The sequence below is a fragment of the Eulemur rufifrons genome, chromosome 7 (genome assembly GCF_041146395.1).
Source record: "Eulemur rufifrons isolate Redbay chromosome 7, OSU_ERuf_1, whole genome shotgun sequence".
NCBI lineage: Eukaryota > Metazoa > Chordata > Mammalia > Primates > Lemuridae > Eulemur > Eulemur rufifrons.
The window spans coordinates 209,663,275-209,677,311 of NC_090989.1; the positions used below are offsets into that span (position 1 = coordinate 209,663,275).

General features: G+C 39.9%; 1 protein-coding gene across 9 annotated transcripts in view; it reads right to left on the reverse strand.

The window, feature by feature from the left end:
• Nucleotides 1-14,037, reverse strand: part of NTRK2 (neurotrophic receptor tyrosine kinase 2) — a 343,235-nt gene that overhangs the window by 260,929 nt on the left and 68,269 nt on the right. For all 9 annotated transcript variants that reach the window (XM_069474074.1, XM_069474072.1, XM_069474075.1 and 6 more), the window contains one exon: nucleotides 9,782-9,881. In XM_069474074.1, coding sequence (XP_069330175.1) covers nucleotides 9,782-9,881 — 100 coding nt within the window. The remainder of the gene's footprint in view (nucleotides 1-9,781; nucleotides 9,882-14,037) is intronic.

The window sequence follows — 14,037 nt, forward strand, 5'->3', positions numbered from 1 at the left end:
TTCAATCCAATCCTAGACATTTTATTAATACCACTTTCTCTACCTTCTGCCACAACATCACAGGAAAACCAAAATATAATGTAAGGGATAGATCATTATGGGATATGCATATAAATCTACATCTACAATCAGCTTGTAATTGTCCATACTCATAGAGGAAAGGCTACATGTAAATAATACAGAAATTATTTACCTGGGCTACAGAGTAAGTGGCATTTCAATATGGAAAAGTCCTATATTCCAAGGATTTACTTCAAACCAAATGACAAAGCCACACTGTGAAGCCTGGCTCAAAAATAGTCAGGAGACAGCCCGGCTGTTGAACTGCTCCCTGAAACCCACGCCATTCCAGGAAGAGATAGCTAAGGCAGGGCTGCCCCTCTTGGCTCCCAAGCTGGGATGTCAAAAGTACCCCTACCAGAATGCATGCTACATACAAATTAATAGTAAACAGAGTCACTGGGAATGCCAACTAAATAAGATAAGCCTTCTGTTATTAACTTAGAGGCAATATTTTCTTGAGATGACCACAAGTTTGAAAATATATACAGGGATATTTAGTGTTGACCATGCAGACACAATGCTTCCTATGTTAACAGTAAGGAGATTGTGGTTCCACGATGGAGAGGAAAAAAAAAAAAAAAAAGACTACACTATTACATACAAAAATAATAAAGGATCTCACCAAAGTTCACAGCAGACATTTTTAGTGAGTGCATGATTTTACATAATGGTTTTGTAACAGGATGGTAGACATTAAAGCTGGAGGGACACCTCAGATGATTTTTAGTCCCGTGCTATTATTTCTGGTCTTTACATAATTTCCTTTCAGATGATCCAGGAAGCAAGTGCGGGAAAGGCTCAGTTGGGTGGTTGGCTCCACTCAAGTCTTGCCAGGACTGCTAAAGTTGACAACCACAGCTGTAAACAGAACCACCACTTCATTCCTAACATTCTCCGCTCCCACAGTGCCCTAGCCCTGAGCTCAACTCCCCTTCCTTCCTTACGCTGTCACTAGTTGGGGCTGAGATGACTCTTCTGCCTTCAATTCAGGATAATATCTTACAAAAAACTCACGGAGATCCGGTCACTGGCTCACTGGCTCGATCGTTCTCACTCTCCTTCCCCACCATTCCCTCTGTCCTCAGGCCACTAAAGTTCCCAGATGATCACAGAAAAAGCCAACGTGTTTCTTTCTACTTTTGTTGACGTTTTGATAAAAACAAAGATCTTCCACTGCCATTCGCCTGTGCAAGCCTTGGCTCCTCTCACAGGAAATGCGGTGTCTTGGTCTATGTATAATAATATGGATGACAATCTATGGCATAAGGAATAATTTAATTTCTCCAGAATCCCTCTTTTCCTCTTTAGCAGGCTGTAAATACATCAAAATTAAAGCATATTTTTGTATAAAGGAAAGCATTTTAACAACTGAAATCCTCTCCGTGCAAAAGGGAAGCACTTTAGGAGTTCCCATGAGCTCATGTTTCTAGATCTAAGCTAATGGGGGTTGGGAGCCTCGTCCTCACCCCGCCTCGGCCCTTTCTGCCCCTTTCCTTCAGTAAATGTCCTCCCAAAAGAAAATGCTGAAACCTACATACCAAATCAACCAATCAATCAGACAGGTTTCTCATGAACCCCAAAACAATTTAAACTGAGAAACTGGTTCAAAGGACAATAAAATGAAGAACTTGTAATAATTCACATGTAGTGTCTTTAAGGACTGAAGGGCTTAAAATAAGAGTAAGTTTTAGCAAATTTCTATTCATGACACATGCCCATAAGGTAGAGACACACTGTAATTACAATTTTTTTCTATAAACTCAACTATTCATAATAAACCTTGAAACACTAATGCACACTGCGTACATTTGTGATATTTTTGTGTAATTCAGACTCAATATAAATTCAGACGGGAATCTCCCCATAATCTTTTCTTTAATGATGTATTACTAAAACCTAAATCTGAAAAATAACTACCTCTTATGGAATTAGTTCAAACTGCCAGACACTAAACTAAGCACTGATTTAATTCATAGAATCACCTGAGAGATGGGTATTAATCCCTTAATTTACCAGAGGCATTAAGATTTAGAGTTTAAAATTTTTCCCAAAATGATGGTTAGCAGGTGGGAAATCTGGGATTTAAACCCAAGTTTGTTGGATTCATAAGTCTCCAATATTATATTCCTATATGCTCCTAAGGTTGAAGACTTAAGAGTTAACAACTTACAAACACGAAGGATGTGCATTATTCAAACAGGCTGTCTTCCGAAGTGCCACGTGACAGTTCTGCTGATTTGGAGCTCAATGTATTCCCATAGTCATTTAGTATTCTTGCCCAAAATAAAGTAAGATAAAATCAAAGCATATGTTAGAATTTAAGCCAAGTCATTATCTGACTTCATAAATTCTGAAAAGCTTGTCCACCAAAATCAGATGTTAGGAATGAGGAAGAAGAAAACCAAAGAGAGAGTAAAGAATATGAAGTTAGGAAGCACATAGATGTGGCACAAAACGTCAGGAAAGGCAGTGAAAGGTGGAAGAGAAACGAAGGGGGAGAAGAAGAGGAAAACCAGACAATTTTTGGATTTCGAAAGTCCTTTTTGAAGCAGGCCATGATCTATGTGAGGAGGCTGCAGCAAATTCACCTCAAAGTTCTCGGAAGACCAAAGAAGAGATCACAATATTTCCTGAATTTTAAGTACACAATCAAATTTCTTAAAGGATCTTTTACCTTTTAGTGAAACTAGCAGCATGGAGAGTCCCTAAAGAATAGTGCGTTGTACTTGCTACATTCCAAGCAAACATGAGCTCTCCCCTGAATCACACTAGGCCTGTGGGAATGCCCAGGTAAGACAGGCGATTCAAACACAGCGTTAGGTTCACTTACGAGGCTACAGGGAGAAACGCAGATTCTTCTGCTTCCTGTCTGGCCTACTGTAGCCAATTCTGAAAAGTTCTACACACATTTTCAATATGCTGCAAAGAATAAGCATCTTCTGTTCTCAGATAGGCATAACCCAAACGTTGGCACAGAACGAAGAGACTTTGGAAAGTAGATCTTCACCTCACAAACACATGGCAGAAAGCTTTTTAGAGCATCTCCAAACAAGGGGAAAAGCAAACTTGGGCTAATTCTTTTCTTTAGATACATTTTCAACCTGGTAAATTACTCAGTGACTGAATGTCTTTTATGAAATTTCTGAGGATTTGATTGGTATTGACAAATTCTGTTCTCTACAAAGATACACTTAGTATATCTCTGCTAAGATAGACTTTAAGCTCAATTTGAAGCTAGGAGGAAGGTAGTTTTAAAAAATGTTCTTATGAAAACTTATTTTCTCTGACACTATTTTGTGAAGTTTATATTCTCATATTATAAGAAAGAATCAACAAAGCTTGCTACTTATTTTAAAAAGAAAAGTTAATCGCTAAGTTCTTTAAAATTTTTGTTTTATTAGTGGCTTTATGATTCCATAAATTTGAAATAATACTATTCGTCTCTCTGAGAATGTCACACTAAAATTTGTTCAAATATCTTTATTCCATATATCTCTGAAAAAGACAATACTTCACACCAAATTAAAAAAATTTCAGAAAGAGCTAAGTTTAAAAAACACAAAGAGTAAAACTAGTGAAAGAAATATTTTAAATATGTTTACTTTAGAGTGGGAAAGGCCTTCCTAAGCAAGATACAAAACTTAAATGGAAAAGATGGACATAATTATTTTTATAAAAACAAAAATCTTTTTGTTTGCCAAAATACACTACTAAAAAGTCAAAAAACTAGAAGAAAATATGAGCAATATATAGCACAATAAAAAATTAATATGTAATTGATAAAGTATATCTATAAATCAATAAAAATAAACATTTGTTCTTATTCTTCACATAATAAAGATGCTTAACTTTATTATTAATTAAAATATCATTTAACTTAAGTTGGCAAAACTATAAGATTGATAGTATCCAACATGGATGAGAGTAAAAAACAAAAGGGTATCCTCACATACTGTCAGTGGGAGAGTAAATTAGAAAAGCATTTATGCAAGGTTATCTCTCCACATTTGAAATAGACACATCTTTTCTCTCAGCAATACATCCCCAAGTATCTATCTTTGTATAGAAGGTCTCATTTGAAATGATTTTCTGAAAACATGGTAACAACTTAAATGTTCATTACAAGAAGAAAAGTCAAATAAATCACAAATCATCATCACAATGACAGTAAATACTCATAGAGTAATTACTAAATGTCAGGAACTTTCTCAAGTGCTTCACTTATATAAATTCACTTTGTCTTCATAACCACCCTATGAAGTAGGTGCTGTTATTGGCCCATTGCAGAGGGAAATACTGAGGCCAGAGAGGATGAGATATTTGCTGAAATTCACACACAGCTTATAAGAGGCAGAGCCAGGTTTCAGATCCAAGTAGCCTGGTATCAGATTACTAGGAAATATTATTAAAAAGAATGCAGTAGACAGCTAGGTACTGATACAGAAAGATCTACAAGGCAAATTATTACCTTAGAAAAGATGCAGAACAAGATTAGTATTATAATTTCATTATGAGACCAAAAATGAAACTATATATTTGATTATTCACATAATAAACGAAGCTATATATTAGATTATTTACATGCTATGTGCATCTTAGAGTTATCTCTAGGAGCAGAAATGGTAGTGAGAGAACAAAGTGATGGGAACTTCTATTTTTAATTTTATATATTTCTAAACTCAATGAAATTTTGAAAAAGAATGCATTCACTTGTTACTATTATAATTTTTCAATGTTATTTTTCTTTAAAAAAAAATGGAGGGGGGGCATGTGGAAAACAGTTTGTCCTTGCAGCTGTTTCTTCAACTGTGTTTCTGGCTTTTGGATACGTTTTTCCCTCTTTTAAAAGTTGATCCAAATATCTGTTAAACTCAACCTCCTAAACTTTCCAGAATTGTTTTCAGCTCATATAAAAGGCTTTAACCTTCAACCTCTTTAGCTTTGGCCTCAGTATGTTTATGACTATTTTTAAATAAGCAGATTTTTGGTTGCTGTTGAAAGACATTTAAAAGATCATTTATAAGAGCAGAAACTTAAACTGTGGGCCTTGGATCTGGAGTTAGGAAAACCTGGATCTGCATCCTCAGGCAGCGTAGCTTTTCAGTCTTTACTAATTGGAAACCCCTAAGGCTCAAATAGCAGGAGTGAACGCAGACAGGGCCATTTACCTGCAAGGATCCGAGGCTGCAGAGAAAATGCGTGCAGGCTACCCACACTGAATGAGAGAAAAGGCTTCCTCTTCCAGTGCCTTCTGCAGGGATTTCTTAGGGTCACTTGGACATTTTACTACAGAACGGCAAAGAAGGCATCGGTACTTAGGGAATGAATATCATAAGTGGACTTCAACCAGGAAATGCAAGTAACAGAAAGCTGATGGCCAAAACTGTTCTTCACCAGGACAATGACTGCCAAGCTGCCTCCTCCCTGCTGGCTGCCTTATATTTTTTTGCAACCCTGTACACCATCAATGCCACAGGCAGGGCTCTCAACGTGGAGCGCTCTTTGAAGACTTGGCAGCCCTGTGCTCCTAGATGCTTCCGTAGCCCCTTCATGTGCACTCCTATGTCTTTAATAGAGCGAGCAAGCCAGGGAGCAATGGGAGAGCTAAACAGAAGACTTGGTTACAACACAACAGCATTCAAAGGTCTGGTTGCCTGTTCCTTTGGCAATAAAGCTGCTTTGGAAAATTCTTTGAGCCCCATTTCAATGAAAACTAAAATTAAAGTAAAGCCAGGCTTAGAAGAAAAGGAATAAAATTCTGCATTTACATATAGGGGTATCAATACTGATGCAGATTTAGATACATTTGTTATACATTTTATGCATCCATATTAAACACACATATGAATAATCCTTATACAGATGGTCAAACACTAACACAGGGCCATTAGTTGGGGATTCTGCAATTATGGTAGCTATTCAACCAAAAAGCAATAGGACTGCGTAAAGGCACAGAAATGAACATGGGAAAACAGATGGGGAGAAATTCTACCTCCTGACATCTTTATTGAAACAGGGCCTGTAGCCTATTGGACATAAGCAACAAGAAGTTGAAACTATATCAAGCAATAATGAAAGATAAATTCTAGGTTATCAGCAAAATATGAACAGCAATATGGCACTTCTGCTGACTTCGGAACTGGAAAAAGACACATATTCCAAAGCCATGCATTCAAAGGCAGGGATGTCGAAATTGAAGATGTTCATGTGCAAAATGAAAAGCCAAAGTGAATCCTCCAAGCTTCAACAAAAATAAGGCTGACATACCAAAAACCCGGACAAAATGACTTCTTATCTATGGCCATTACTTATCTGGAATAATTTTTTAAAATAAAAGAAGAAAAGGAGCTTTTTCCCCTTTAGAAACTTAGAAAAGTCCCTGATCTCTCTCTAGCCATTCACACGTTAGTTAGCCATTCTCCCAATATTAACTGTTTTCCAATTGCCAATCTAAAGTGTATGAAGTTGAAAATTCTCTCTGATCATTCCATCAATTAATATTTACTGAGTGCCAACTCTGGGCCAGGCACTAGGTAAATAAAGATGAACAAGACAAATACGAACCCCGTCACCACGGGGCTCACAGTCTGTGCTTCCTGTTCCGGACTGGACCATCAGCATTTATGGCGAATCAACAGAACAAAACTCGATGGAGTTTACCATCCTGTAGACCCAAATCCAAAGTCAACAGCACAGCTCACTGGTTGTGTTCTCAAATCCAGGTTTAACTCACTAGTTTGGAATTTAGAAATCACCTTCTCACGGAAGCAATGCCATAAATAATGCTCAGGGTATTAGGTCAATCCACAAAGCTTGAGCTGACCTGCATTCAGCTATAGTGTGATTTTAAGAGGTGTCTGGTTTGTGTTAACCTGGGCCCTTCCAATCAACAGTGTTAAGCTGTAGTTTATTATCTCAAGGCTTCCGCTACAGATTAAAACGTCAACACTGGAGATAAACTGCGAAATGCTAAGGATGGACAAAAAGTTGTAAGCAGCTATGGGTGAGCGGGCCGGCATCCTTCTGTCTCAATCTGTCTCCAGGATAAGAGAATAAGGATGGGCTTAGAATCTCCGCGGAGGATGCTCACGAGGGTAGGACTTACATTCAGAGTAGCTCCTCTGCACACCAGCCACCAGCCTCTCACACTGTCTAGTTTTGGCCAAGGCTATGCACAGTTCCTGCCATCTTTTACCCAGAAATCAAGACTGACAGATCGCCTGGTTATTTCGGGAAGTATAACAGTGTTTTTACGTAGTCTTCCCTTTTTAAGACATATGTTTTTCAGTGGTAATCCCGGCTCTAATAGCATTTAAAGTACATTAACTTACATTAATGTTTAAATGTCACTTTTTATGCAGTTTCATTTGCATTCAATGCATGAGCCACATCTCAATTTCTAGATCCCCGAAGATTATCCCCTCGCATCTGACTTGTAAAACAATAACCCCAGATCAGGCTCATTTTGCTCATATCATGCCACAGATAGACATGTAGCTAAAAACAGAAAACAAGCTATTCTAAGCAAGAACATGAGTCTCTGAGACAAAATTTCTAAAACTGGTTTTATTTATGTTTAGGAATAAGGGAGAAAAACCTATAATACATATAATAGCTACTGCCTGAAGGAAGTCATTTACTGGCTCTGTGGCGAGGTTCAGCAAACTCTTTCTTACAATTCATTAAGGATACCTTCAGGTCATACTCAGAAAATGTAGGTGTTTTAGTGGTAATCATGCCCAAATTATCCAAATAAAATTCTGTTTCAGTCTTAGCCTTCAGGATAAGCTGGCGTCTCATATGAAAGACAGTCTTCTCTGAAACAAAACATCCATCTTTTTTTTCACTCCGTTGCTGCACTAGAGAGAGTAGGTTGACATTTACTAGTAATTCTGTCAGTGGTTTCCCTAAACCAAGGGTGAAGAGGGGCTCCTGAATTTTACTTCAAGGATTCTCAAAGCTTTTGCTGAGCTCCCAGAAGAACCTGGACACATGCTCTCTGTGAAGAGCCCATGGGATGAAAGATCTCAAACTAAACCCTTCAAGACAGGAAATTCTCCTGCTAGGATCCAGTACTTTGCAGTGAAAGCCATGCTTGGGGACATGCACTCCAAGTGCCTCTAAGGAAAGCAGCACCTGACAAAAAATGAGAAAAACCAAATGCCATGGTAGGTAGTGGCCTAGCGTGGGCCAGAGTGCCAGCTGAGACACGGGGACCCCGAAAGGTCTGCAAAGCAGTGAGTGAGTTTGGTCTGCCGTGCCTTCCCTACCCCTTGCCACACTCGGAAGAGGATGTGGTAGCCCACATGTACTGTATGACATGGGACAGAGATCCTCAAAGAATCCTCGGCCAACAGCAGCTTCAGAAACTGTCAGAAATGCCAGTTCTCAGGTCCACCCCAGACCTACTAAATTAGAAACTCTAGGGGGTGGCCCAGAAATCTACGTTTTCCCAAGTCCTACAGGAGCCTGTGGCTCACAGTCAAGTTGGAGAACCACTGCCAGGATAAATTAAAAGCACTGTAGGCTAGTCCCTCTCTCAAGCACTGTTGATAATTGGAGAATGAAAGATCTTTGCTCCTCCTAAAGAAATGTCAAATATCAGCAGGCCGAGGAGGAATTGGGGAGAAGTCTTAGGGGTTTTTTAAAGCCCCAATTTACCACTACTCTTCCCTGTTCATTTCTGGCTTGGGAATCTTGGTCACAGGCACCAACAAAGGGAGAGGAAGAAATGTCAGAAATCGATCTGATCTACCCCAGATCCCAGTGTGTGTTGGGGAACTTGCTGCTACTTAGACATGCCCTTCCAAGTAAACAAGCAACAACAGTAATTCTATTAGGCCCTACAGATAAAGGAAACCCACCAGACCTGCTCTCCAGCACAACTAAGACACCACTAAACCTTCTCAGCTTTCCCACTTAGACACTTAAAATAGTGTCTATCTGTAAGAGACCACATAAAATACAACATATTTTGTACGTATTAGCCAATACATAAGTTTAAACTTCAGAGCAAATGCTTTTAAATCATTGAAACTCTTCACTTTTTATACAACAAGTACACTTATGTAAGTTTTTCCCTCCTCAAATTAATTTTCAATCCTCTAATAAAAAGGCCAACTATCTATTTTGGGGCAATATAGTCCCTAATTTTTAATCCAGCATTGAGAATTTTTCCACAGGGGGGGAAAAAAAAAGCCATTCATTCACAAAGCTCCCAGGTTACACCAATGGCTGTTCTGATTTTGCTTCCCAACTCTGTTGTTTAAATTTCAAAGAACGAGAATCTGGAGAAGGAGTCACCACACCAAAAGCATACCACTGAGGACGCGGGAATCAAATGTGCGGCAGGAAAGACTTTTCTGCCCAAAGTACAGATATCCAGACTAGCCTGTCGCCGCTGTGCCTCACTTGCCTTTCTAGAGCAAAAGGAAAAATCGAGCACTATTTGTCCATATCATTAGTCACTTAATACTCAAGAAACCAGTTCTGTGTCTTGTGGGACAACTGTCCTCATGGGAAAGTGGGTAGTGCTGAGTAATCAACATTATTTTGCTGTGTCTAGATTTGTAGTGTCACATCCTTGTTGCTATTTTTTCAGCCTTTTCAAACCTAATCATCGTAAATCTAGCTGCTTCCTTCTTTAGTGGTAATTAGCATTAGTCATAAGCCAAAAACGATTCCACATAAGAAGCAAAATAAACACAACCCTTCTTACCTTTCATGCCAAACTTGGAGTGTCTTGCCAACTTAAGCAGAAACAGCATTACCAGCAGACAAAATCCCACCACAGATGCAATAACCACGACAGCATAGACCTAGAGAAGGGAAGGCAGGGTGGTTAGAACCTTGATAATTGATTCCCTATAATCATAAGGTAATGACGACGACGATGATGCCAACAGTTACTACTGACTGAATGCCTACCACTTCCTCTTCTAACAGCTTTATGCATCAACTCACTTAATCCTCAACAACCTGACAACAAAGTATGTAGGACCTGCTATTATGTCCACGTTGCAAATGAGAAAACATAAGTTAAAGTTTATAAAAATGGATAACCAATTGGTATTTTATAGATATAGATATTATATCCATCCATCTGGGGGGAAGAGAGAGAGAGAGAATATGAAACATGAATGGCGAACTACTGTTGATTTTTGAAGCTGGTGAAGAATGCAATGGGGTTCATTTGACTATTCTATTATAGTGAATGTTTAAAAACTACCCAGAATAAAAAGATTGTTTTAGGTTAGCTGTTGCTGCTCTTAGAAGTCAGGGTACATTGGGAACAGTGAGTTGGACAGGAAGCAGAGCAAGAGGGCAATTTTGGGGTGAGTCCCATTTGGGAAAGCTCATTGGATTATTCATTTATGATATGTACACTTGTCTATAGGTATGACATAAGCCCCCAAAAGTGTTTTTTTTTTATATTTTATTTTTTTTCTTTTGAGACAGAGTTTCACTTTGTTGCCCGAGCTAGAGTGCTGTGGCGTCAGCCTAGCTCACAGCAACCTCAAACTCCTGGGCTCAAGCAATTCTTCTGCCTCAGCCTCCCGAGTAGCTGGGACTACAGGCACACACCACCATGCCCTGCTAATTTTTTCTATATATTTTTAGTTGTCCAGCTAATTTATTTCTGTTTTTAGTAGAGACGGGGGCCTCACTCTTGCTCAGGCTGGTCTCAAACTCCTGAGCTCAAACAATCCACCCACCTCGGCCTCCCCCCCAAAAATGTTTTTAAATTTAAAAGTGTAATTGCAAGGTGTGGGTTACACAAGTGAAGAGGTTAGATGCACATATATGTGAATCCTGTCTCAACCCAGAGGTGGGGATGACAGAGGTACAAGTAGAAATGTGATCTCGCTGCCACCAGGACTGCCGATCTATTCTAAGTGCATCTTAACATTTTTGAAACAAAGATATAAGCAGCACTTTGTAACTCCTTCCAGTCTTGCTCAGCCCAAGGTCCTGCTTCTAAAAAAAGTTCAATTCTCTAAACCAGGCAAAGTTTTGCTGTAAAGGGTCAGATGGTAAATATTTCAGGCTTCACCAGCTATGCAGTCTCTGTTGCAACTATGTACTCAACTCTGCTAGTGTAGCTTGACAGTAGCCATGCATGATATGTAAACAAATGGGCATAACTATGTTCCAATAAAACTTTATTTACAAAAAGAGTACCTGGACTCGGACATAGTTTGCCAACTTCTGCTCTAAACTGTCTTAGATGTCCACACTGACTTAAGATGGATAAGCGTCATTTCATTTAATCTGCATTATAATCCTTAAAATGGATATTATTATCCCCATTTGCAGTAATCATTAGCGCTGTTCACCAAATATTTCTGGTTTTCTCTGTGTTTCTTTTCATAGGAGGTACTTCCTGGCTTGCTTGTGGTTAGGTGGCTTCATATGACTAGTTGAGACTTAATGTCATGGCCAGGGTGTAGAATTTCACTTCTAGTCCAAGATCTTAGTGTAAAGCAGTGGTTCCCAACCAGGGATCATGTTGCCACCCAGAAGACATTTGGCAATTGTCAGGACCTGGGGACTGGCGGGAGGGGGAGGGGACTACTGGCACCTAGTGGGCAGAGGCCAGGGATGCTGCCAAACAACCCACAGTGTCCAGGACAGCCCCCTCAAACGAAGAATTATTCATCCCCAAATGCCAATAGTGCCAAGGTTGAGAAACCCTGCTCCACCCTGCCCTGGAGCTCTCTCTCTCTCACTCTGTTAGAAAAATGCTAACTTTCCAAAACTCGGCTGCTCTGTAAGTCTATTCCTGGAACAAGGACAAAGCTGAACAGAGCTCTCAGCCAACACATGTAATGAAGCAAGAAAGAAACCCTCGCTGTTTTAAGCCACTAAGATTTGGGGGTTTTGTTACTGCAGCATAGCTTATCCTGACTAATACACTCATCTCACAGTGACAGGCAGTACAGAGTGGACATAAAGAACATGGGTTCTTCCTGAGCATAAAACTTAGATTTACCACTTCTTAGCTTACTTAACCTCTCTCTGCATCTCATAATCCTCCAGTATAAAATGGGAAATCTAATAATTCTACCTTATTGGTTTTTGTAAATCCTTAATGAGTTAATGCAGATAATGGACTGGGAACAGTGCCTACTACGATAGATAATAAATTAATGTTTGCTGTGATGATGATGATGATGATGATGATAATAAAACTCAGATCTAGAAAAAATTAAATAAGTAGCTTACAATCACACCTCCCAAGCTTGGGATTTGAACCAAAGTCTGTGCAAGTATTAAACTTGTGATTTATCCATTACACTGTCTCTTTAAGAGGTTGAGAATGAAGGTAGAAAAATAAAAACATTCGGCTAATCCTCCCAGGACACCATCTCTGACATCAGATGAGAACAGCATTAAATAAGTCACAAAGCACAAAAAAGGGTGGAGCAAAGATACATGATAATTCTCTTCTCTGATACTTTAGTTGCGAGTGGCTTTCCCAGAAAATGCTTCTGCAAACATTTAAGTACAGACTTAACTCTGTCTGTAGGCTGCAGAGACTATATACAAACAGAATGGCAGCAACTCCTAAAAAGCTAACTATGGATCAACTTAACCATTTCACCCAAGCCTACCTAATGGTTTTGAGTATTTTTTTAATCTTTGTTTCCAACTGATGTTTTCATGGGAAAGAGATCATAGGTATTTTAGCTATAAGTTTCTCTACCTTATGATTAAATTCCAGACTTCCATAAATAGAGAGGAGTTATACCTAAATAACAAGGAGTATACCTAAATAAACAAGTTTAAACTTCATTCTGCAAATTTTAGTTTCATAACCTTTTCATGTGACACAAAACATCATTCTTCTTTTGATTTTTTTTAAACCACTTAAACATGTAGAAACTATTCTTCGTCTGCAAACAGCACAAAAATAGGGAGTGAGCTGGGCCTGGCCCCTAGGCTGTAGTTGGCCAACCCTGGGTTAGCCTGCAAAGTGGCCGTGGAGGTGAAGAGTGCACAGATTTGGAATTTACACGGAGGCCGAGCTCTTAGAAAGTGCTGACTGTGCACGTGCGACGGTGAGGAAAACAAAAGAGTGGAGGAAGCTGTTGAGTTTTGACCAGAGAAACCGACAGACCAATCCCACCACAGACCCCTGGGATCGTGTGACTTCCCCCTTCAATGGCTCCTCACTGCACCCTAAATCCACACACCTGGGACTGTGTTTCAAGGCCTACAACCTGGTCACCACCCCCATCTCCAACCCCACTGACCCACACATACCTTACCCTACGATCAAGCACCTTCGACATGTTCCCCCATCTGCAAGCTCTTGTTCGCAAACCCCGAATGTCCCTCCCTTCCATTCCTATATGTCCAAATCCCATCCCTCCTGCACGGGCCATGCAAAATGCCACTGGCCTCACAAAGGCTCCTCTGAATTTCCCAGCTGGAAAGAACGGAACACCTGCCCCACCATTTCTATCGCTGTACTGCATTGCTCTGCCTCTGTTTGTACTTTAGGTGCTGGGATTCACATCTAGGCTCTCTGACTGATGTATAAGCTGCTAAACGACAGATTTGAGTTTCATTCATGTTTTTGTATTTTCCCACCAACAGTCCCTTCCACAGTCTCCTGGAGTCCTTACATTTGGTGAGCAAACTTTTATTAAAAGTTTAAGGAGGCCCGGCGAGGTGGCTCATGCCTGTAATCCTAGCACTCTGGGAGGCCGAGGCAGGAGGATTGCTTGAGCTCAGGAGTTTGAGACCAGCCTGAGCAAGAGTGAGACCCTGTCTCTACTGAAAATACAAAGAAATTAGCCAAACAACTAAAAAAAAAGAAAAAAAAATTAGCCGGGCATGGTAGTGCATACCTGTAGTCCCAGCTACCTGGGAGGCTGGGGCAGGAGGATCGCTTGAGCCCAGGAGTGGGAGGTTGCCGTGAGCTAGGCTGACGCCACGGCACTCTAGCCCAGGCAAGAGAGTGAGACT